Source organism: Eumetopias jubatus, unplaced genomic scaffold, assembly GCF_037043125.1.
Source record: "Eumetopias jubatus isolate StellerSeaLion01/CBP00866 unplaced genomic scaffold, mEumJub1_p1.0 scaffold_10, whole genome shotgun sequence".
Lineage (NCBI taxonomy): Eukaryota > Metazoa > Chordata > Mammalia > Carnivora > Otariidae > Eumetopias > Eumetopias jubatus.
Window position 1 is genome coordinate 75,930,984 of NW_028274816.1, and position 23,968 is coordinate 75,954,951.

Below are 23,968 nucleotides of genomic sequence, written 5' to 3' on the forward strand. Positions count from 1 at the left end.
AGATCTTGGTGTGGTTCTCGTGTCAAATCAGCATTTTTGGGAAGAGGCTTGGGGGTTCCAGGATTTACTCGGAGCTTTTTGCCCTGGGTTCCACTGAACCCGGGTTGGAACCTGCCCAGTCTTGGGGGGCTTAGGGTTGGTGGAGACGGTGGCCCTCTTCTTAGAGGGGAATCCAATCAGGACTTTGGGGGAATTCTCCACCCTGGTTCAGGTTAGTGCTTTTCAAAATCAAGTTCTCAAGTTGTAGCCTCCAGCCCTGAGTCTGTCCCTCTGTGAGTGCCCAGTTGAAATGCTTTCAGGGAAGCTGGGTGGGGCTGGTGGTGGTGAGGGTTCTGGAACCAAGGAAGAGTGAGCATTCCCTGCAGTATTACAGACCCAGGTCTCTTCCAGAGCCTGGAGCCAGCTAGCAAAAGCCCCAGCCCCTGGCCGGCCACCCCCAGGTGGTCTGGCTTCACACTACAGACTGCAGCAGGGGGAGGACCAGGCAGTGACCCCCTGGAACCCAGGAGTCCCCCTGATGGAAGCTGGAGCCGGGTCCAAGGAGGGGCTTGGGGGGGGGGTCCTGCTGCCTCCCCCCCAGGGCTCCCCGAGTCACTGTTGATGAGTTAATTTCAGCATTCAGAGTGAGGCCGGTACCCACAATCTCAGCATGTTGGATCATCTCAGATGGTGGTGATGGGTTCTGATGTCAGTGGCCACGTAGGATTCCCTGAGATCCCAGGAATTACGTGCCATTGGAAATCGTAGGGAATCTTCCAATCGTAGGGAATCGTAGGGAATCAGCCAATCAGCCAATCGTAGGGAATCCTGGCCCAGCTGGAAATCCCAAATCTCCCCATCTTAAAATGTCGGTATTGATTCAAATAGAAAGCAACAGCAGACCACACAGTGCGCTGGCCAAAACCTACCAACAGCCTCCTTGTAATCCTTCTCTCTGCACGGGCAATGGGGTGCTAGGGACAGGTGGTGACTCACCCAAGGTCGCCAATCCAGTAAGTAGCCTGCGCTCACACCCTGGTTTCTAGACTCCCAGGCTCCGGGTCTGTGTCCAGTCAACCTTACCAGTACCCTCCCGTCAAGCAAGGTGAAGGAAGATCATTCAGCTTAGTAAGGGGCCGAGCTGGGATTTGAACCCAGGACTGGCTGGCTCTGTCCATCCGTCCTGGTGTTACTGGGGTGAGAACTGGGCTCTGCTCGATTCTGGAGCATATTTTCTTTCCCAAGCGCCACACCGGGATTGGCTCCTACCCCTCGAAACCCAGACCTGTTGCTTGACCAGTGAGCAGCCTTCCCCGAATTCTGGGGACTTTTCCAGAGTAGGAGGAGATCGTGAGGGCACACGTGTGTGCGTGTGCACATGAATTCTGTCCCTTTTCCTCACACCCATTCATCATTCCTGGTGTTGTCCCTGGAGCTCTGAGGAGTTCCCCAGAAGGAGGAGTCGGAGCAGATGCTTTTCCCGGTTGGAGAAGCAACCCCCGCTTAGCAAGAAGCACCCACCTAACCCGTGCCCTCCCTGAGCCACCGGCTCGGTCGCCGCTGGTGAGTTGGCATCTCCAGGCTCAGCCTGCACTGTGGGGTCCCCTGCGGATTGGGGGGGGCGCCCTGGGAATTTGAGTCAGAACCACAGATTGGCGGCACCCTCAGCGGGCAGATCTGGGGAGCTCCCGGAGCGCACCTTGTCCGGCTCCCCATGGCTCCATGATGGGGGTCCAGTGTGTGTATGTGTGTGTGTGCGCAAGGGTTGGGGGCAGGGGGGCAGGAAGTGTTCATAAATGAAGCAGGGTGGTGGGGCTTCTCAAAGATTCACTAGCTCAATATTTTCTGGATGTTTTCATCGTCCTTTAAGGCTGACCCAGAGGAGGGCTGTTAAACAGGACTTAGCCTGACTTCTCCAGTGGCTCTTACCCTCCACGACCCCTTGACCCTCTACCCTGGCCTCCTTCCCGGCACCACCCCGATGCCACCCCATCACTCTCATACCATTCCCTCCTCCTTTTGTTCTACTGGAAAGAGGACCGTCTTCTCTCCCTCTCTTTAGTTATGTAATCCCTTAATAGTTGTACAACCTGGTTTCTTTCTTTACGCTTAAAATCGACTGAATATCTTTCTGTGTCACTATGTGTTATGTAAAGCATTCTTTTTGGTGTTTGCTATTAGTTCCTTGTTTGGATGAACTGTTTATTATTTATAATCCCCCAGTGATGGACACTGAGGTTGCTTCCTTTTTTTTTTTTTTTTTCTTTTTTGGCTATTAAAATCCCTGGCGCTGACCATCCTCATGGTGACATCTCCTCACGCTGAGATTGATTTGCTCTTTGGAAAGGTTGTACGGATTCACAGCGCTTGGAATGACTAATGCTCCATTTGTTGGCCAAGACTGGGGTGGGCAGGCCTACATAGAGCTCCCCCCCACTTTTTTTAGAGAGAGGAAAACATGAAAAGAGAACACGTAGTGACAGATTCTACCAGTGCCCTTATGGGTCACATTCTTCCCAACGCCTCGCTCCTGCATGTCCTTCCCTGTCCCGTGAACACTGAGTCGGGGGCTGCTATCATGGAAAGAGTGTGCTGGCTTGGAGGCCCAGGTGCCCACCTTGGTTCCTCAGGGGCCTTAGGAAAAGCTCTTGTCTTGGTGCATCTGTTTTCTCATCTTTACCATGGGAATAATCATACTTGTGTCACATCCTTGGCACGTGGCGTGTGAGGAGTAAATATTTATTTATTTATTTATTAAAGATTTTATTTATTTATTAGAGAGCGAGCGAGAGAGAAACAGCATGAGAGGGGAGAGAGTCAGAGCGAGAAGCAGGCTCCCCACTGAGCCGGGAGCCCGATGCGGGACTCAATCCCAGGACCCCGGGATCATGACCTGAGCCGAAGGCAGTCGCTCAACCAACTGAGCCACCCAGGCGCCCTAAATATTTATTTTAAGACCTCTTGCAGTGATTCTGGCTGCCGTAGCTTCTCTTCTGGCCCCCTGCGCCCCCCCCAGAATTCCCTGTTACCCCCACTTGTCATTGAACCCACCACAGAGGGCTTTCATACCGGCAGACTCAAGAGATGCGTGACTTGGATCTTTGGGTATACTGTGGCGACCCAGGTGCTCATGTGGGTCGTTCCTCCGCCCTCGGACGTCTAGAAGTGTTGGATGAATGAATGTCGGGGTCGCGTGGGCCCCTTGTGGGGCAGTATTCCCAGTGCAGATGGTACCGGGGGAGGCAGGTGCGGGGGGGGGGGTGCGTATTTGTCGCACGGCCCTGTGCCTGTGTGTGGGGTGCAGAGCGTACCTGGGCTCCTTCCTTCGGCATTTGGTAGGGAGCTGTGTCATGCAGGCTGCATTTCCTCGAGGTCCCGTCTTGTGGGTCTCACCTGGGAGCCGGGGGTGCGGCCTGTGGCCTGCGGTGTGAGTGAGGGCCAGTGTGCGGTCCGGTTCCTCGCCCCCCGCCGGCCTGGCCTCTCCTCGTTGGAAGCTGTGCAAGGCCCCGCCACGAGGGGCTGGTCGGAGCCGGGAGCCGTGTGGGGAGCCCTCTGGGGCACAGTGACGGCTCTGTTTCCTCCTCTGCCTCGCCAGCGGCCCCCATTCACGGCAAGGAGAGTCACGCATTCCCCCTTGAGATAAGAATAGAGCCCGACTGTGCCCCAGGACAGAGTCCAGCTTCTTCTGCCGGCCCTGCGAGGCCTGGCAAGGGCTCCCAGATGGTACTGGCATGAGTGGGCCCTGGCTGCCTGCCCCGCCGGCCCCTTGTGCATTGTGCGGCTGGGACACTGGGTGCAGTGTGCATGCGTGCCTGCCCGGCGCCCCCCAGGCCCCCGGAGACCGCTGTCTCCAGGCTCTGCTCAGGGAGGCATAGAGCCCTGGCCGGGAGGGTGGGGAGGAGAGTGGGCTGGGTGTTGCTGGCGGCCGCCTGGCAACTCCACGGCCTCCTTCTGCAAGCCCAAGGTAGAGGAGACAGGAAACAGCAGGGGCCACCGATGGTGTGTGATGAACGGGGTGCCTGGACTGGACCAGGCACTCTTAACCCGGCACGGGGCCAGGGGTGTTCCTGGGCTCTCCTTGTGACCACGTGGGCTGATCCCTGGGGTCGTTCTCAGCCTTCAGATGCAGAGGGCAGGGCTTCTCAAAGCGTGGTCCCTGGAACCCGCCACAGGAGCTGCAGTACCCCCTGGGAGCTTGCTGGACATGCACGTCCTCAGGCCCCACCCTGGACCTGCTCAGGCAGAAACTGGCAGCGGGGCCTGGAAATCTGGGTTTGACCCCTTCTCCAGGGGGGGTTCTGATGCACGCAGGTGTTCCAGCACCACGGCTCTAATAAGTGGGTTTTTTGCAAACAGGTTTCAGTGCTCTGCCCGGTCCGTCCGGGGACTCTGGTGAGTGCCGAGGGCCGTGACCTCCTGCTGGGCACACGTTTCCACCGAAAGGCATTCAGACCAAGAGATCTGAAAATATTTGTTTGAAGATGGCGTCTCCCATTCAACCTAAAAAAACCCAAAAAACTAAAAAACTTCCAACTTGCACATTTTCACATGTTCCAGTTGATTCTGCAGCTGGGTGAGGTCACGTTGTGGGGTTTTTGGGTGAAAACACCGAGCCGTGTGTCCATCAGTAACTGGTTGGTGCAGTGGAGGTGTGATAGGATGCCAGGGTTTTCCACCGCTAGCCGAGGGCTTTCCAGGAAGTGTGCAGGCGGCCGTGAGGCCAGTGGGGCCAGGCTGCCCCTTCTGCTGGGGTGGGGGGGAGCTCCTGGCCGGATCTGAGAAAACAGGCATGTTGCCGAGTCTTTGAATAGGGCTGCGCACGTACACGCAAGTGTTTGGGGAAGGTGCCTCGGTATCTGGGTCTGTCTCAACCTGCAAGGGTTCCTGAAAGTCGTTGGCTTGGGCACCAGCTGTTCTTCCAGGAAGAAAGCGTTAGAAGGGCATGTCTCCCGGGGCAGGGCAGGATGCACAGACACAGTGGCTGGACCGTCGGTGAGGCTTTCGGGGTTTCCGCGGCACGGTCCCCTGGGTGGGTGGGGAGAGCGGTGGCACCTCTGTTTGCAGACCAGAAAATGCAGTCCTCTCGGGGGATTCTGATCACACCTCCCGCCCCCCTTGTGTCAGGGGCCCTGCCCCCTCCCCAGGCCTCCCCGGAAGAACCAGTCTCAGTCAGTGGCTTCTGAGACGTGGTTGGACAGAACGGGGTGCAGAAGCATGGGGCAGAGGGTGACAGCGAGGAGCAAGGATGCAGTCTCAGGAGCACCCGATTAGATCTCCAGGATCTCCTTACTTGTGCTCAACCATATCCTCTCAACCGGTAAGCGGGCCCGTGGCCTCTCAGGTGGGTAGCACGTTTCCAGACGGATCTGCCGATTCAGAAATCTGTAGTAATAATCGACAGCGTTTATAGAGCATGCACTTTTAGGCACCGTGCTAAACAGTGTGCCTTTCTTCATTAACTCATTTGATCCTCACAACACACACACACACACACACGAGGGGTGACCAGGCCCATTTTACAGATGGGAAGGCTGGCAGGATTTGTACCCGGACCATCTCTCCCCAGAACCTACAACGGAAGCCGTTGATTGCTTCACCTGTACCCCTTCCGCATCCCCACCCCATAGAGGGGAGTGGGAACCCCTCAGCCCCTCCACTTCCCCGATCCTAAACATAGCTGCACACCCAGTTTAGCAGCTAGGTGTCCCCAGTTTGGGGTCCCAGCAGGCCTTTGCTTTCATGGAGCAGCTGTGAAGGGGAGCAAATGATGAGGAGGGACTGGCGGCGGGGGGCAGGGTGGTATGGGGCAGGGGAGGTGCCTGGGGCCGCCTTCTCTTCGCACCTCGTTCCCCCGCCCCCAGCTGCCGACTCTGGTCCATGTGCTTTTGGGATCTTTCGCTGGCCACCTGGGGATTGAGTCCTGGTTTTGCCGAACCATTTGGGGGATATTCAGTTGTGGGACAGGAAGGAAAAGCCGTGATGTTCCAGCTTTTCAAATCCTCACAACTCTGGGGGGTGATGAGACCCAAAGAGTTTAGGGCAAGGCAGAGGGAGGTGGACGGCGGCCGGAGCAGCTCCTGGTGGCTGTCTCTTCCACTGGAGCCTGGGGCCAGCCCCAGGCCAGCTGGCTCGCAGCTGGATGCATCGTGGGAGGAGATGGGAGGGTCCACAGGCCAAGGCACTGTCAGAGATGTATGCCCGGAGTCAGCCTTGACTTCCCTCCAAACAGGAGAAGCCTGGGTGCTCCGCTCACTTGCATTGCCCCGGTGGTTGGCGCTGCCGGTAAGAGTTCCAAGTTGGGGTCAGAGGCATGAGGACCCTAGGTGGGACCTCCCCTCCTGCCCATCCTTTGCCGCCAGGCTGCCGTGGCCCCAGAAGTGAGCACAGCGTGGCAAGAGCCGTCACCCCGCCTACCAGAGGTGCTCGGATCAGAGGAGATGGTAGCCTGCAGGGCCCCCTCAGTCCTGGGGTGGGCACTGCCCCCGGAGCTGTCGCGACCAGTGAGCTGAGGAGGCCCTAAAACCAGTGGATGCTTTGGGACGGCAGCTGGGCCAGCTGCAAGGACATTCTGTGGGAGGCTTCCAAGAGTCGTGGTTTCTAGTGCTGAGAAGAGCGCAGTTTTCGCTAACCCGGGTCAGGGTGGTTGTGGTGGTGATGGCGGAAGGGGCGGGAGGTGGGAGGAAGGAAGCCGACTAGGGGCCCTGACCAAGAACTGGGCACTCTTGGCAGGGTCCCCCGGGGCTGTCCTCCACCCAGCAGGCTTCACGTTCCGTGACACGATGGGCGCGCTCGCAGGAATCCCATGAGACGACTTTCTGCTCCTTCGCGCCCTTCCGGAATGAGTTGTCTTAACGTCGACCCCCTGAATAAAATGCATGCTTTGTGGGAGCAGCGTGCCTGGGGGCAGGCCTGCGGTGAGCTCCAGGAACTGCTGGGTGAACTGGTGAGGGGCAGAAGGAAGAAAGGGTGCAGAAGAGCTGGAAGGATCTTCCACCTCGAACATCTCGCACTGTTGAAAATTGCCACCCACCCTGCAGCCTACCCCAAACTCCTGGCTCCCCTTTTACCTTGCTCTGTCTCCTTGTCCCCGTGTCACGTTCTCTATAGTTTACTAATCTCTTGTTTTGATTCTCTGCCCCCCCCGCCCCCCATGCTGGAATGAACACTCAGTGAAGGCAGAGGTGTTGTTTTCCTTCCTTTTTTCCCCTTCTCTTTTGTTCACTGATGTGCCCCAAGTGTCCAGAAACAGCACCTGCTCGCTAAGCATTTGTCAGATGAATTGAATGGGTGGAAAGGCCCGGAAAGCGCTTGCCTAGTGTCCAGTGGGAGGGGGAGAGCCGCGTCCCCGGGGAGGTGCCCACACCGTCTGGCCGCCTGCCCTGGGCCCTGCTCTCTGTCCTCGGGTTGTGCGGGTTCCCCGGAGGAGGACCACGCCGCCGGCTCTGAGTTGCAAGAGCCTTCCCGAATCCCCCTGCGGATGGATGATCAGAGCCCCAGGGGCTGACCAGGTAGTGAGTGAGAGGAGCCGGGTCGCTGCTCAGGATTTTGGAGCCTGTTAGGACCGCATTCCTGAATCCCGCTCACCCCCTCCCTGCCCTGCAACTCCGTTCCCGCCCTGTGGGCCGTGGGAAGTGGAAAATGCCGGGTTGAGCAATTGAGGGTGAAGGCGAAATCCCTGTTTACTCAGCCTCTGTCATCTTGCCTTGCAACTAGTTCCCGGCTCACCAGCTTAATCCAGGGTAGTCGTGGCCGCCTCCACACCCTGGGCGCTTCCCATTCCTCGCGGGGTCACGTCCAGACCCGATTCCCAGCCCAGACCTCCAGCTGTGTCCCCTGGCGGAAGCCTGCAGCTCTGGGAGCAGCAAGCCCGCTTCCAGGCTCTGCTCTCGGCCTCCCGCCGCCAAGGCCCGGTCTCCAGACATCACACCTGGTCCTTCCTCCAGGTCCGGGCCCCCTGCAGCCTTTCCGTGTCCTTCCAGCTGCGTAGGTTGCAGCCCTCAAAGGCTTCGACTCTGCGTTGTCCCCCCTCCCCCCCGCCCCTTTTCCCACGTTCAGTTTGCCAGGTAAGCGTGTGGGCTCCTCCTTCCAAATAGATTCTTAGAAAATGCAGCCCCTTCTCGCCACCCCTACCGTCATCCTCTTGGTGAGCCGAAGCCACCGTCCTTGGGCCCCTGGACTCTTGGGGTCACCGCCTGGCCGCTCTGCCAGGGTCCCGTCTGTTCTTAACTGACAAGCCCGATTGTGTCCCACGGCTCCCCGGCACGTGGTGATGGGAGTAGAGCAGAGGCAGCTACCACGGTGGCCGGCAGGGCGCCACGCGACCCCCAGCCTCATCCCGCTCCCCCCTCCCCTGCAGACCTTCTAGGCATGCTTCCTTGTGAGGGCCTTTGCAGCCCACGCGGGTCCCCCAGAGATGTCCAAGCCCAGAGCCCCGGGCTGGGTGCCCACACGGCAGTCTGGTTTTGCAGGTGCAGTGAAGTTAAGGCTGTTGGGATGAGGAGGGGGTCCTGGCTTATGGGGGGGGAGGGGCCCAGCATGGTGACAGGGGTCCTTTATATAAGAGGCAGAAGGCTGCGTCCGGAGGAGACTGGACACCAGAAGCAGGAGGTTAGGTGATGCGAGGAAGGGGCCTCACGCCAAGGGACGACACGGCAGGCTCTGGAAGCTGAGCCACGCGAGGGATCCGTTCTCTCGCGGGGTCTCTGGAAGGGGTCAGCCCTGCTAACACCTCGGCACCAGACCCGCGAGACCCCTTCGGGCTTCTGACCTCCAGAACCCTGAGACCCTAAATCTGTGCTGGCTTGAACCCCTGGTTCGGGGTAATTTGGGACTGCAGCCCCCTCCGGGAAAGGAGTCCGCCAGTTACCCTCAGCATCTTCTCACTCTGCCATGCCCGCTGTGTTTCCTGCTCTCCTTCTTTTTCCCCATCGCTTACCACCTTCCAGCAAATCCAGGCCTCCTGCCCGTGTGCGGGGCTTCTCGTGGCTTGGGTGTCTGCCCTCGTGAGAACGCGGGTCCCGTGAGGACGCGGGATTTTGTTCTGGGACCGGTGCGTCCCAGCACCTGAGACGGTGTCTGGTCTATGAGAGGTGCTCAGGAAGTCATTTGTCGGGTGGGTGAGTGGATGATGTTCCCGGGTCTGGAATGCCCTATTCTACCCTGTCGTCTAATAAGGCCATTCCCGGGTCCCCTCCTCACGAGGCCTCCCCCCCAATCAGGGCTTTTCTGTTGGTTGCTCTTACTGGGCGTCCCGTGGCTGCAGGTGGCCCGGCCGTTTGCCCTGCTCTCTGGGGGAGACCAGGACTAAAACTTTCTTTTAGACTTTTTTTTTAAAGATTTTATTTATTTATTTGACAGAGACACAGCGAGAGAGGGAACACAAGGAGGGGAGTGGGAGAGGGAGAAGCTGGCTCCCCGCCGAGCAGGGAGCCCGATGCGGGGCTCGATCCCAGGACCCTGGGATCATGACCCGAGCCGAAGGCAGGCGCTTAACGACTGAGCCACCCAGGCGTCCAGATTTTTTTTTTTTAATTTAAAGGAGAGAGAGGGAGAGAGAGCATGAGTGGGGGTGGGGAGGGGCAGAGGGAGAGGGAGAAGCAGACTCCTTGCTGAGCAGAGAGCCCAGGGTGGGGCTCGATCCCAGGACCCTGGGATCAGGACCTGAGCCAAAGGCAGATGCATCACCGACGGAGCCACCCGGGCGCCCCCAAAGCGTATGGTGCACGGTTGGGAGGAGCCACGGAGGACAAGGGGCGGCGCGCTCCCGGCGAGGGTGGTTTCCCCAGGAAGCAGCCTCCGGGCCCGTAGGGGGTGACCAGCTGGCTGTTCGGGGAATACTCCTTCCCGCTGTCTTCTCTGGGGAGGACACGTTTTTGAAACACGTCCTGTGTTGGGGAGGGAGGTGATATTTGGCCCCCCTCTCCCCAGACTGTTGATGAAGTGTTCTTAAGCTAGAAACCCACAGCTGTGTTTTAGCACCGCTTCCCCCCCGCCCCCCGCACCCCGCCCCGTCCCACTGGGGGCTCCCCTCCCTGCTGCCTCCTCCCTCCCCGGTCCTCCCCCTGCTGGCTGGTGACTCACTCCGCCCTCGTCCAACAGCAACAGGCTCCCGCTCTCTGAGAAGGGCCGTTTTCCTCCGTGCCACGAGCTCCCCTCCTGATTTATGTCTTTTCATTTGGGCTAATGCTTTCCACATTTAGGTCTGAAGATCAGTGCGTGGCTCATGGCTGCAGCCGCTGAAACCCCAGTGCCCAGCTTGGGTCTGGCACCGAGAGGACAGGCAGCTGGCCAGACAGCCCTCCAGCCAGCCAGGGCCCCCCCTCTGCTCCCCCGCCAGCCTCCCTGCCTCCAAGGGGGAGGCAGAGGGAGGGCGCAGCCTCCACTCCAGGCTTGCCTGGGATGCGTTCTCATGCCTGGTTTTCCCCGTGGAGGGCACACATCTTGGGGGCGTGTAGAGACATAATTGCTCCGAGCCTGGTCGCTTAACACTGAAGAAGCCACGCTGTTCGGAAGTGAGAGGCCCGAGTCATCGGGTGTGGAAAAACGTTATCTTTGTGGTTTTAAAAGCCATCTCATGACACTGTGTGTGTGTGTGGTTTCTTCTTCTTCTTTTTAGAACAATAATATTACCTTTGTTGCTATGGTGTTGTTGTGGGGGTGGCTAATTGGACCCAGACCTGATGCAGCCTGGTGTCTGGTGTCCATAGTGATTATCAGACGGCAGCTGTGGGACTTCTTTTATTTTCTTCCCTGGATTGAGGGGCTGGCGGGGGCAGCGTTGGGCGGTGGCTGTGGGCACCCAGCCCTATCGGGGTCCCTAGGATGTGGCGGCACCCTGGTTGGAAGTGGGACCCTGAAGCCTGGATGGAGGCAGGGAGAGGACACCCCTGGTTGGTCATTTCCAAGGGTGGAGCACAGCCCCGATCTGCCGAGGGCCTGGAGTTTGGGCACCTCCTCGGAGGCCCTGGCCCACAGTGGAGGGGGTGCCCGCTACAGGGAGAGAGGGAACGGAGGTGCCTGTGTGGTACCGTGGGCCCACTCACCTGGCAGGTGCAGAAGGGTGTGTCGGGGTGCATTTTAAACTTTCTGTGGCGTCTACACACCAGAAAGCGTATCTGCCCTTGTGAATTTGATGCTTATCGAATATAGATCAGGTCTGCTCTTTGAAAGGGACTAGAGAATCTGAAGTCCAAACCTGGCCTCCTTCCCACACCTGAGCTCTGCCTGTCGCTTCTCTTCCCCAGAGGCAAACACATTACCAGTTTCCCTCGGGTCCTTCTAGAAACCGTGCAGGTATCTACAAACATGTACTAGCCTGTGCTTTCCCCCACGCAGGGGCTAGCCCCCCGCCCCCTGTACTTGGCACCTTGCTGTTCTTGCTGTGGGTTTTAAAACTGATAACCTCTGTCTTGGAGTTTAGCCAATAGAAAGGGTCCCCGTTCTCTTTCATGCCTTCCTGAACTTGTTCCACTGACGGGCATGTGGATTGCTTCTAGGCTTTTCCTGTTACCTTTACCGGCTGTGGATTGCCTTGGTGTGTCCATCATGCTGCATGTGGATGAGTATCTCTGAAGGATGAATTCCTGAGGTTGAAAGGCTGGAACAAATCAGATAAGCATCTATAATTTTTTTTTTGAGATTTATTTATTAGAGAGAGACAGAGAGCAGGGGGAGGGGCAGAGGGAGAGGGAGAGAGAATCCCAAGCAGACTCCCTGCTGAATGTGGAGCCTGATGTGGGACTTGATCCCATGACCCTGAGATCATGACCTGAGCCGAAATCAAGAGTCAGCTGCTTCACCGACTGCACCACCCAGGTGCCCCCCAGTGTCTGTAATTTTGATGGAAAGTGCCAGATTGCCTCCAAGGGGCAGCTCTGGCTCCCCTCCCCACCCCCGCCTACCAGCAATGTCTAGGAGTGCCCATGTCCCACAGCCTTGCCAGCCCAGGCGTTTTCAAATTTTAAAGATTTCTGTGCAGAGGAATTTTGTGTCTGCTTTCTGTCGATTTCCTCTCCCCGTCTGTTCCCCCGCGCGGTCGCTCTGGCGGGCATGTGAGTGCCTGGGGTTCTCCAGCCTCCCAAGGGCACAGGGAGCAGACCCTCTGCCCTGCAGAGCCTTCTGAGCAGTCGTCTAACACCTCTGCAGGCTGGCGGCTTGCTTTACAAGCTCTCGGGTCTCAAGGGAGGCCTGCCTTCCCCATCTGAATTTTCTGTTCTTGATAACATCACCAGAATCCATTTCTGAGCTGCTCCCCTTGTCTCCCTCTGTTTCTTCCTCTCTAATCTCCGCCTTCCCCCACCTCACCCCTGCATGAGGCAGTTGCCTCACCCTGCTACTTCTTCTTCCTACTTTCCAAAGATAGAGTCTTTGTAATGGGCAGGCAGACCCTGGCTGGGCCAGAAATCTCTAGGCAATGTCTTAAGACACATGCTCAAGAGGGAATTCTGGGGTAGAACGGGGTGCACTGGCTTCATTTTTCTCTCTCTGGGTTTTTCTAGACAGGGGTGAAGCTGGAGCCAAGCATGCTTGGAGAGATGGTCCACGCCAGCACAGTCCAGTAGAACTTTCTATAGTGACGGAAGTGTTCTGTGTTTATGCCACGAAGGACAGTAGCCACCAACACGGGGCACTTGAGATATGGCGAATATCACTGAGGACCTGGGTCTTCAGTTTTATTTTTATTTTTTTAAAGATTTTATTATTTATTTGAGCGCGGGAGAGAGGATGAGCAGAGACAAGGAACAGAGGCAGAGAGAGAAGCAGGCTCCCCGCTGAGCATGGAGCCCGACATGGGACTCGATCCCAGGACCCTGGGATCATGACCTGAGCTGAAGGCAGACGCTGAACCGACTGCGCCACCCAGGTGTCCCTGGAAATGAGTCTTTTAAAGCTAAAATTAAGGTGTCAGGGGCTGGTTCCTTCTGGAGGCTCTGGGAGTCTTTCCTTTTCTGTATTCCAGAGGCTCCTTCCTTGGCTCACATAGTGTTGCCTTTTCTCCTTGACTCTGACCTCACATGGCGTTTTCCCTCTTTGCTGTTCCTGTCTCCCTCTTAGAAAGACCCTTGTGATTGTATTTGGGGCCCACCCGGACAACCCAGCATGACCTCCCCGTCTCAGAATCCTTGACTTCATCACACCCGCCAAGTCCCTATAGTCATAGGAGGTTTCTACTTGCGGGCTGCCAGGATCAGGAAGCACCTGTTTGGGGGACCATCTTCAGTCTGTCACAGGCACTCACTTGTTTCAAGACTCGAAAGAGCAAGTTTGTGTGAGAGGAGGGGGTATGCCCTGAGTCGGTCCCCTCCCAGACGTTCTGAACCGGGGGGAAAGGGCAGAGCTCATGCAACCGTGTTGTAGGTCTGAGGTTCTAAAAAGCGGTGGGTCTCGAATTTGGTGGGTCCCCAAGTCACCTGGGAAATGTGGGGAAAGGACAGAGGCCCAAACCCTGTCCCACCTCCATGAGCCTGGCTCTGTGTGTTCTTACGAACTTTCCAGGCGACTCTGATCCTTGGCGAAGTCTGGAAACCGTGGCCCTTAGGAGTAAATTCCCAGGGATTACCTGTGTGCATGCCTGTGGGAGGTAGAACCTCTTGTCGTCTGTGAGCAGCGTGAGCAAGGCTGCAGACAGGAAGTGCAGGAGAAGCCCAGAGGAGGGGCCGCCGTCTGGATGAGGGGTGTGCCTCACCTGGAAGGCAAGAGAAGGTGTGGCTTCAAGAAGCAGAGACGGGGCTCCAAACGGAGGGAAGGGCCTTACCAGCCACATTGAGGTAGGAACGAGGAGGCTCCCTTTGGGGACACTGAGGCCATTTGGGGCCAGAAGGGGCAGGGGCAGGGAACTGATTGGACAAAGGGAATCCTCAGAAGGTGAGCCTGCCGGTATTTGCGGGGTTGACCGGAGGGCAGAGGCAGGGCTCTGTTTGTGGGGCCATCAGGGGTGGAGTGGATGAAGGCCCGGCCTGGGTGGTGGCAGGAAAAATAGAGACGTGATAATTTCAAGATGGAGTGTTCAAGGAGGGCCTCTCTGAGGAGGTGACGTTTAAGCCAATGTCTAGACCTGCCATGGGAAGAGCTGGGGGGAAAGGCATGGGTGATGGCCAGGGCCAAGGCCACAAGGGAAGGCCGAACCTGCCCTGTCCAAGGAGCCTATTGATCAGCATGGTCCGCAGAGCTTTCTGCAGAGATGGGAATGGAATTGGACATTTCGTTTTCGTTTTAGCCGATTTAAATTTAACTTTCAGTAGCCACGTTGAAGCTGGTGCCTTCTGTACCAAACAGCACGGAGCGAAAGGTCTGTGTGGCCGGTGCAAATCAGGTAAGGCAAGGGGGAGACAAGGTAGACTTTCTTGCTCCGTGAATTAGGCTCAGTAGTCTGGATTTCTCTTTTCTAACGTAGTGGAAAGCCTTTGGGTGGTTTTACCGAAAGGCTGACCTAAGGTGATTAATGTTGTATAAGTTCACTCCGGCTGCCACTTTGTAGAGTGAATTGTAGAGGGTAAGGGTGGACCAGGAGACCAGCGGGGTCCTTGTAACGAGACCAGGAGCGCTGCTGGTACCTTGGGAACAGGGTGGTGGCCATGGACACAGCCATGGATGGATTCCGGAAAACTTTCGGAGGTAGATCCAACAGGAGCGGACAGGGAGGGGATGGGGAAGATGGCAGAAATAAAAAAAAAATTTTTTTTAAAGATTTTATATTTATTTATGTATTTGAGAGAGAGAGAGAGAGAATGAGCAGGGGGAGAGGGACAAGCAGGCTTCCCGCCGAGCAGGGAGCCCGACTCGGGGCTCGATCCCAGGACCCCGGGATCATGACCTGAGCCGAAGGCAGATGCCTAACTGACTGAGCCCCCCAGGCGCCCCAAGATGGGAGAATTTGGTGATCCTTGACTTTGTGCTTAAGGAGCAGGACGGAGCCTCCAAAAGGAGGCCTGGAGAGCAGGTTTTGTGTTAGTTTGCTTTGTCTTTGGAAGTGAAGAATTGGGTTGTTTTGGGGGGTTTGTTAGAGATTTCTCCTGAGGATCCCTGGAGAGACGGCAAGTAGCCAGGGGGGCGTGGGGAAAGGTTGGGGCTAGAGATAAGAATTTGGGGTCATCAGGGAATTGAGGGTGTGTAATGCTGTGGGACAGGGTCAGGCCGCTGAAGAGAGTGAGTATATAAAGAAGAGAGGAAAGGGCAGGAGCTTGCTGCCCCATTTAAGATTGAGCATAGGCAGAAGATCCAGAAAGACGACTTGAGCCACGTGAGATGCCATGGAAGCCAAGACAAGTCATGGTTTCCAGAAGGAGGAAATGTGGTACACTGCTGATGGGCTGAAGACTCGAGAATGTTCCGAGGTAAGCAGCATGATGGTTCTGGGTGGCATTGGGAGAGCGGGCTCAGTGGAGTGAGTAGGAGAGCCTAGGAGCTAAGAAAGTAGAGCTCACGACCACGAGTAACTCTTCCGGTAAAAATATTTGCTGTGACGAGAAGCAGAGGAATCGGCAGGGCTTGAAGGAGTGGGGTCAAAGGATATATTTCTCTCTCTCTCTCTCTTTCTCTTTTTAAAGCTAGGTGTTATGTGCTGCGAGGTAGGAAGCAGGTCGTTTGCCTTTGCTAGGAGGAGGGCCTTTCAGTCACCGTGGTGGGAGAGAAGGCTTTGAACGTGGGCGCTGCAGTGTGGAGGATGGAATTTGGGCCGTGGGTTGATGAACAGTTACTGTCAGATCGCTCCTGACTTTCTCAGTGATGTGTGAGGCAAGACCATTATCTGAGTTGTTCTGAAGTTGGAAAACGGACTTTAGCAGAGTTGCTACATGGCTTGAACTGTGCTTCTCGAAACGGGAATGTGCGAATGAATCACTGGGGATTTGTTACGATGTGGATTCGTTGTGGAGCTCTGATGAGCTCCCAGGTTGTGTTGGTGTTGCTGTCCTTGGAACCCGCTTTGAGTAGCAAGATTCCACAGCGCTAATGTGTCCAGGAGATGCCTAGATTATTAGCCCACGGAGCTTATGGTTAGGGCACATTAGAATCACCAGGGGAGCTTTTAAAAAACAGGGTGCCCTGGGAATCTACACGACATCACTTAATTCGGGGTTTTTTGTTGAGTCCCTAGTTGAGATTCCTGGCCATCCATTTAAAGTAGATCTTCTCAATGTTAGAATGATCTGGGGAATTAAAAAAAAAACAAAACACCAAGACCAAAAACCCAAAAAACAGGGCCTGGGTATTTTGATTTTGATTGAGCTTCTGAATTAAGTGGTGTCATGTAGATTCCCAGGGCACCCTGTTTTTTAAAAGCTCCCCTGGTGATTCTAATGTTGATCTGCACTTGAGCAACAGTGATCTAATATAGCAGGTCAAGGGGATGACCATGGGAGTAGGTGGCCATGGAGGGGGTGGAAGGGAGGATGCCTCTAGGATGTGTGGGCTCTTGTCCATATAAACAATTTGAATCACCCCAAGTCAGCACGCCAAAGGTGTCTCATCTTCCATAGTCGTACAAAAGAATGACCGTGTCAGCCAGCAGGAGCAATGTGCTCACCAGGCTCGCCTTCTGGAATCTTCATAGGATTCTGGGATGCCTCCTCAGGACATCTGGTCTACCTTATGTGTGGGCTTCATTGGTTGGGGGACCCATTTGGGTCTGGGGAGGGAGTTGTTCAGATGGTCCTGCCAGTCCCTACTGGTCCTAGACCCCTCAGACAGTTTCAGAGAAGGCACTCAAACTGAGGGGTCCTCCTGAGCCATGCAACCCGGTCAAGAGCAAAGCTGGTTGAAAAACTGAGAGCCCAACTTGTACGATGAATCGTCTCATCCAGTTGCCCAAAGTGATGACAGGAATCACGATAGAAGCCAGGGACCGGCACATCTCTTCATGTGGCAAAGAACTCATGCCTCCCCAGCCAGCAAGGGCCCGAGGTCTGCCAACAGCCACGTGATCAAACTTGGAAGCAGATTCTCTGCCAGTTGAGCGTTGGGGTGACTCTAGTCGCGGTGGGTACCGTGATCGTGGCCTCGTGAGAAACCCTGAGTGAGGCCCAGGGTTTGGACCCAGAACTCTGACCCCCCAGAAACCAAGATGGCAAATGTTTGTTGTTGGAAGCCGTTTTTGGACGAGTCTGTTACGCAGCTGTAGATAACTAACAGAAGGGGCCCAGGCCACGTCTCCAGAAGGCTCCATCCCTTGGCTTTACATTCCTCTCTGCTGGCTCCATTTTCTACCTTCGCAACCTCCTCAGAAGGATTCTAACTCTTGGTGATTCTTTTTTTTTTTTTTTTTAAGATTTTATTTATTTATTTATAAGAGACAGAGAGAGACAGGCAGAGGGAGAAGCAGGCTCTCCGCTGAGCAGGGAGCCCGATGCGGGACTCGATCCCAGGACCCTGGGATCATGACCTGAGCCGAAGGCAGACGCTTAATGACTGAGCCACCAGGCGCCTGCACACTCTTGGTGATTCTTAAAAAGAATAAAAATAAGAAAGAAGAAGAAAGAAATCCAGCGAGTGGGCAGCTTTCGAACGGAGGATGGGGTGGCGTGGTGGGGAGGTGGCGTCAACCCCATCCCCGCCGTGTGGGCTGACAAAGGAACGAGTGGGACCCAGAGGAAAGCCAAGAGCCAGTTGCTTTCAGAGGAAAGAGAAGGCAAATCTATCCAAAACGATCATTGGCAGGATGTGGATGGAAGTCATGAGATCCTTGGTGTGAGCCTGGGTGGGATTTGGGAACCCGGCTCCAGCTCTGAGCCAGGGAGGGAATCCAAATGGTTAGCATCACAGAAATCAATGGAAAAGCCTCGGGGCGTGAAGGCCAAGGCTTTGAGGAGACCAGGGGGAATGAGGGCTAAGGGGAGGCCCATGCAGAGCGGAGTCCCAGGTTTTTCCCGTGTGCCCGAGCATGCGTGCCTGCATCTGAGCAGAGAAGGTAAGGCAGGAACACGCAAGCCGAGAGGGACCGTTCTTTTGAGCAGTCTGGTGGCGAGGTGTCGATCACGTGCGCTCGTAGGAGACAGGGTTGCTGGCCGGGCTAGACGGACGATGAAGACCTCGATTCAACTATCTGCCAAACCTGCGTAATTCCAGCCAATCTTTTAACCAGAAATTTCCATGGCCTCCTTCCGGGCCTTTACAACTCTCTCAACAAGGAGGTGAATAGATGGATCTCAGCCCCCTCCTGTCTCCTTTTCGTTTCCTTTCTGGGTGTCCTATATAGGCGCTAAGGAGCCAGCCCTAGTAAGCTGAGCGTGTTCCTTAGGCCCAGCAGGAGACAAGAGAAAAGCCTTGGTCCTTCGCTGTCCCCGTCATTGTGTTTCTCAATGTGAAATGGAGGTGGACGGTCTCCAGTGAGTCTGGGACGAAGTGAGCGAATCATGCTCTCAGGCTGGGGGTTTACATTAGGTTTGCGAGTGCCCAGCCTGGGGAGGAGGACCGGGCACAGGCCCCCGTACGCCATTGGCATGGCTTGGCTGGTGCCAAGCGGCGAATCTCGCAGAAGTCACAGACACAAAGCTCTCTTTAAAATGCAGCGTTGTGCGCGTGGGCATGTTTGCACGGTGGCGACGGGCTCTGCCCTGGTGGGATCAGTCTTTCCCACTGTGTTGGGTGGCCCCGATGAGATGGGCACACGGGGTGTTAGAGGGCCCAGCCACGCGCCTGGCCGCCGATGCCCGCGTTTCTGGTGGAAACCTCGCAGGGCTGTGCGGAACCTGCTCTCCGTAGGAGTCGCCAGCTCCCGCTGCATTTCCCATGACTCACACAGCGATGCTGGAAGGGCCCCGGAGACTCATTTCACAAGCGGAAGGAAATGCCTAGAGAAGGTCATGGGCGCACCGTGTGGACAGGTGCGCACCTGGGACCCATCTCTCGCCTCCGCGCCCGTGGCCACGGCTCTGTCCCTCAGCTAACCTTGTTTGATCTTTTGTATTCAGGAGGAGGGGAGTGCCAGGCATGGGGGGCTCCCAGAGCCTTGAGCTGCGCCCTGTGCCTCCTCGAACACCGCCGTATTCTCTGTAGCCTCTTCCTCCACTCGCCTGGACTCTGGGACCAGAAGGCCCGGCCCACTTTAGGCAAACACCCGCTTCCTTTCTGCTTGGGGTCTGGGCCACCTGGTCGCCCTGTCCTCCCATTAGGTCCATTCTGTGCGGTGAGCTCAGGTAATGTCTGAGCCCAAAAGTCACTGCAGGGCAGCATGGGAGAGGGGGCAGCGTAAAGGGCAGCCCTACCTGCCTGGGGCGGAGGGGGAGTGGTGGTTTTCGCGTCCGCCGAGGAGGCCCCTCCTGCCTTCATGGCCAGGATGAAGGTGGGGCGGTCCCTGTGCGTCTCTCTTCTCTGGGTCCCTTCTCCTTCCCGCAGCTCTGGCTGCCGGCCCCCCCCCCCCCCGCCCCGGAGGAGCTCCCCAGGGAGGAGAGGGTGGCACTGTGCACATCCTGATACAGGGGATGGGGACACCCCAGTGTCTCACAGGCAGAAGGAAGTGGGTTCCAACGCACATCTTTACCCGGCCTTCCTTTCTGACCCCAGTGAGAGCTGACGTTGCCCCATGTGGGCCTGCTGGGCCCGCCTGCAAAGGCCTGGAGCCCGTGTGAGTTTTTACAGTTCTGAGGTCATGGGTTTACAAAAACTTGCAAAACAGAGCAGCCTGGAAGGGGAGGGAGCCCATGGAGCTCAGGGGAGGCCATGGCTTGGTGTTTGCACCCGGGCCCCTTGAGATCTTTGTACCCGCTTTGCCTGCCTTCCATGCCCAGCGCGTTCTGGGTGTCCCAGGGAGCGGGGCCTGTGGAAGGTCGAGACGCGCCAGGGACGCTCCCGAGTGTGTGAGCGCCCTGAGATGGGAGAGTGTTCCCTCTGCTCTGCTCTCCTCCTCCCATTCTGTGCAGGAAGCATTTATTGAGCAGCTCCTGGGCAAGATGCAGAGATGACAGTGGGTGGCCCTCGGCGTCAGCTTCCAGTCCTGGGGGGGGGGGCGGGGTTTGGGGGAGGCCAGCTGTAAGCAGGCCTCTGCAGTAAACATGTGCAGAACATCGCAGGGGCTCAGAACAGGGCGAAGAGGACCTCACTGTGAAAGGAGGTGCAGGATTCCCAGAGGCCAGGGAAGGAAGGGCAACTCAGGCCCAGGGATCAGCATAAGCAAAGGCACAGAGGTTCCGGGGGGGGGCGCCAGGCCCAGGGGCCAGCCTAAGCAAAGGCACAGAGGTTCCACGGGGGTGCTCGGGAATCCGATGAGGGAACTTGCTTTAGTAGTGTTTGTTTTGTTTCGGTTTAGAAGGTGTTCGGCCTGGCCTGGCGGAGGGATGGGAGAGCGAGTCGTGTGGCCTTTCAGAGCCAGATACTGTGGCCAGGGAAGGGGATGTACTAAGTGGCTGGTTCGTGGGCCCTTGCCCTGGGTCTGGGGGTGGGTCGTGTTGCCCACCCCTGAGAATGGAGAGGTGTGGCTCCCCATGGGAAAAATGGGGTGTTAGCACTGAAAGAAGGAAACCAGGGGATAGAGAGTTGACGCACTTTCACCACTGGTTCCCCAGGACGTTAAAGAGCCTGGAAGGACTTGTGGGTTTTATTCTGCGCACCACGCAGGGCCTGCCACAGGTGGTTTTGAGTAGATGGACGATGTCCTGGCAAACGGAAGAGGGACAGTGGGGGGGAGGAAGTTCGGAGAGATCCTCGTGATGGAACAGACCAGACTTGGGAAGCCCCTTCCTTGCCCTTCTCCCAGATGTGGTGGTTTCCTTCTCCTGTTCCCTTCCTCTACTCGCCAGCCCTTCACGACACCTGGGGGGTGGCAAGTGAGCTGGAAACGAAACCCCAGGGGTTGCTTCTTAGGGACTTGGTTCCAAGCGAGGGTTAAAATAAACAAGCTGTGTGAAACTCCCGGTCTTTCGAGACCACATCGGAAGTGACGGAGTGTGGGGAATTTGATCAATAGAAACGTTGGAAGAGGTCCGATCTGGGGTTTGGGCTTCTGGGGGGCTAGGAATGGATCCATCCCTCCATACCTATGTATACATAGATGGGAAGGCGGTGGTTTGGGAGTGGAATTTGGTTTTGGACCTGTTGCATTTGAGACATCAGTGGCCTGTGTCTTGGAGGATGAATGTGGTTTAGCCCGTGAATTGGGGCCTGGGACAGGATTGGGGAGTGATCCGCAAGGATGCAGATGAGGGACTGCAAAAGGCTGATCTTGGAGTCACTGCCTTAGTTTGGTGCTTAGCTGCCCGCGGACTAGGGGCCATGTTCTCCTTGGTGTTGTGGACCACCTTCTAAACCTAGAGAGAAAGCCAACAAAGAGTGGTCCTGGATTTGCAGGCTGGGGTGATGATCTCCCATGCTCCTCATTTTGTGGGTTAAGGATGTTTTCCCCTTTCCCTGTGGAGGCAGAGAATAGAGCAGTGGGGCCACAAGCCAATGGATGCCTGTAGCATCGCCATCTTTCTCCATTACCTCCACCTTCGGCCACGGCAAGAACCTACCTGGTCTCCTCCACCAGGAAGTCTGGAAGAGGCAAGGAATGATTATCCCCTAGGACCTGCAGAGTGAGTGCAGGGCTTTGACTCTGCGAAACTGATTTCTGATTCTGGCTTCCAGAATTGTAATACAAAACAAAACAAAACAGGGCGCCTGGGTGGCTCAGTTGGTTAGGCGGCTGCCTTCGGCTCAGGTCATGATCCTGGAGTCCCAGGATCGAGTCCCGCATCGGGCTCCCTGCTCAGTGGGGAGTCTGCTTCTCCCTCTGACCTTCTTCCCTCTCATGCTCTCTCTCTACCATTCTCTCTCTCTCTCAATAAATAAATAAAAATCTTTAAAAAAAAAACAAAAAAACAAAAAACAAAACAAAACAAAGAACAACGTGTGTAGATTGGAGCGACCAAGGTTGTGGTTATTCGTTACAGCAGCTGAAGGAGACGAATACGTGAGCCTATGTCAAAGGCAACACTTGGGTGTCAGGATGCCTCCTGGGAAAAGAGTTTCCCTGGTTAAGTAACTTTGAACTTCGAACACACGGACATTGATTGATTCTTGCACCACGTTTTTGTTGAGCACGTGTTGCAGGGATATTGTTAACAAAGGCCCTGCCCTCACTGCTTAGATTCTCCTGGGGAGGGCTGCCTGGCTAACTCAGTCGGTGAATCGTCTGCCTTTGGCTCAGGTCACTATCCTTGGAGCCCCACGTTGGGTTCCCTGCTTAGCGGGGAGTCTGCTTCTCCCTCTGCCCCTGCCCCTCCCCTGCTCCAGCTCTCTCTCTCACACACTCTCTCTCTCTCAAATAAATAAATAAAATCTTAGAAAGAACAAGATTCTCCCGGGAAAAGTAGACAGTAAACTAATTATATGATGTGATACTGAGCTAATCAGGTCCTATCTGACAGTCCAGACTATCCCACAGAGCAGAGGGCTGCAGGAGGTGCTATTTCTGTTGGGGTTGACGGGGAGGGTCTGTGGTCCCTAATATTTAAACAGACCCGGATAAAATGAAGGCACAAGCCTGTGGCTGTATCTGAGGAATGAATGTTCCGGGGGGAGGGAAAGTCCGCGTATGCGGGCCAAGAGGTGGGCACGCGCTTGGCCCCTCCACTTTGTTTGGAATGGAGGGAGGGAGAGACAGGGCGGCCGTTCAGGCCACTGTGGACATGGGCTTTTACGCTGAGGGAGATGGGGATCCCCTGGAGAGATTTGAAGCAGGTTGTGATTTTTTTTTTTCTAATTGAGATAAAATTCACCCAACATAAAATGAGCCATTTTAAGGTGTATAATTCACTGGCATTTAGCACATTGGCGATAAACATTGTCATCGCCCCTAAAGGAGACCTCCTTGTACCTGTGCAATAGCCCCTGCCTACCCCCTGGCGATCGCCAGTCTGCTCTTGGTCTCTGCGGATCATCTGTTGTGACACGATTGTGGAGAGTTGCTCTGGCTCCTGGATGGGGAGGTGGTGGCCGCCATAGAAACCAGGAGACCAGGTAGGTTCTTGCTGTGGCCGAAGGTGGAGGTAATGGAGAAAGATGGCGAGTAAGGATCTGGATTCAGGATGCATTGCATCATTGCAGTAAGGCCTCTGAGAAGACTTGGCTTCATGCCCATTTGACGGTGGAGACCCCCCCCCTTTTAAGGAGTGTTCTAGAATACATGACGATGATGGTGCAGGAAGAATATTGGTTTCAGAATTCTGGAGAACCGAGTGCTGAGGTCCCCACCTCCTGCTCCTGACCTCAAGTCCTTTCACTTCTGGGCGCCCCACATCTTCATCCCAAACCTGGGGATGTCCATTTAGCTTCAAGATTCCACAAATCCGTGACTTTGTGCCTGAGGGGATATCGCTGTCATTTGTGAAAAGGCTCCCGCCTCTGGGGAAAGGGGGCATCCTCTTCATGGCAGCCCACCTGGGTTTCTCCCCAACCCCCCAGGCTCCGAAAGCCAGGGGGAGGAGGCTGTATACAAGGCTCACATGATCTAGGTGGGACGTGGACTTAGTTTTTAGGCAAACCGAATTTCCACAAAAGTTAGGTGACTCGAGGGCGTCAGGTGTCGGAAGCCTGCATCATTGCCCTCCTCCGAGACTTCAGCGTCTCTGTCGGTGGGGAGGTGTGTCGCCAGAGATCTGTTCTTAAGAATCTGGAAGTTTGCGCAAGATTGACTTTCGTGTATGAACGGGAGTGAACTCAAGGTGATCCCCATCACAGCACGCCCCGCCCTGCATTGCACTCTGTGTGTGCTTCCCTCCGTGCTGTAAACTCAAAAGCCTTGGTTTCAACATGCATGGGATTGAAAACAAATGAAATAGGCACCCAAGGGCTGAGCACCCAGGGCAGCCCTCAGGAGGACAAAACTGATACCTGGGGATGGCTTCTTAGGGACTTGGTTCAAACCAGGAGTTAAAATTAACAGCCCCATGAAAGTCATGGTCCTTGGGGCGCCTGGGTGGCTCAGTCGGTAAAGCAGCTGCCTTCAGCTCAGGTCATGATCCCAGGGTCCTGGGATCGAGTCCTGCGTCGGGTTCCCGGCTCAGCGGGGAGCCTGCTT

At 55.9% G+C, this 23,968-nt stretch overlaps 1 protein-coding gene across 5 annotated transcripts in view; it reads left to right on the top strand.

The window, feature by feature from the left end:
- Positions 1-23,968, top strand: part of GAS7 (growth arrest specific 7) — a 192,731-nt gene that overhangs the window by 43,639 nt on the left and 125,124 nt on the right. The window contains exons 1-2 of one of the 5 annotated variants that reach the window (XM_028125079.2): positions 11,489-13,745; positions 14,217-14,290. The exons of 2 other annotated variants lie outside the window; for them this stretch is intronic. Coding sequence is in view for 2 of the 3 variants with exons in the window: in XM_028125075.2 (XP_027980876.1) it covers positions 15,228-15,311 (84 nt within the window). In the remaining variant the exon portion in view is untranslated. Of the gene's footprint in view, positions 1-5,147; positions 5,297-11,488; positions 13,746-14,216; positions 14,291-15,085; positions 15,312-23,968 lie in introns of those variants that run through there. 2 more of the 5 variants (XM_028125076.2, XM_028125075.2) reach the window with 2 other exon arrangements.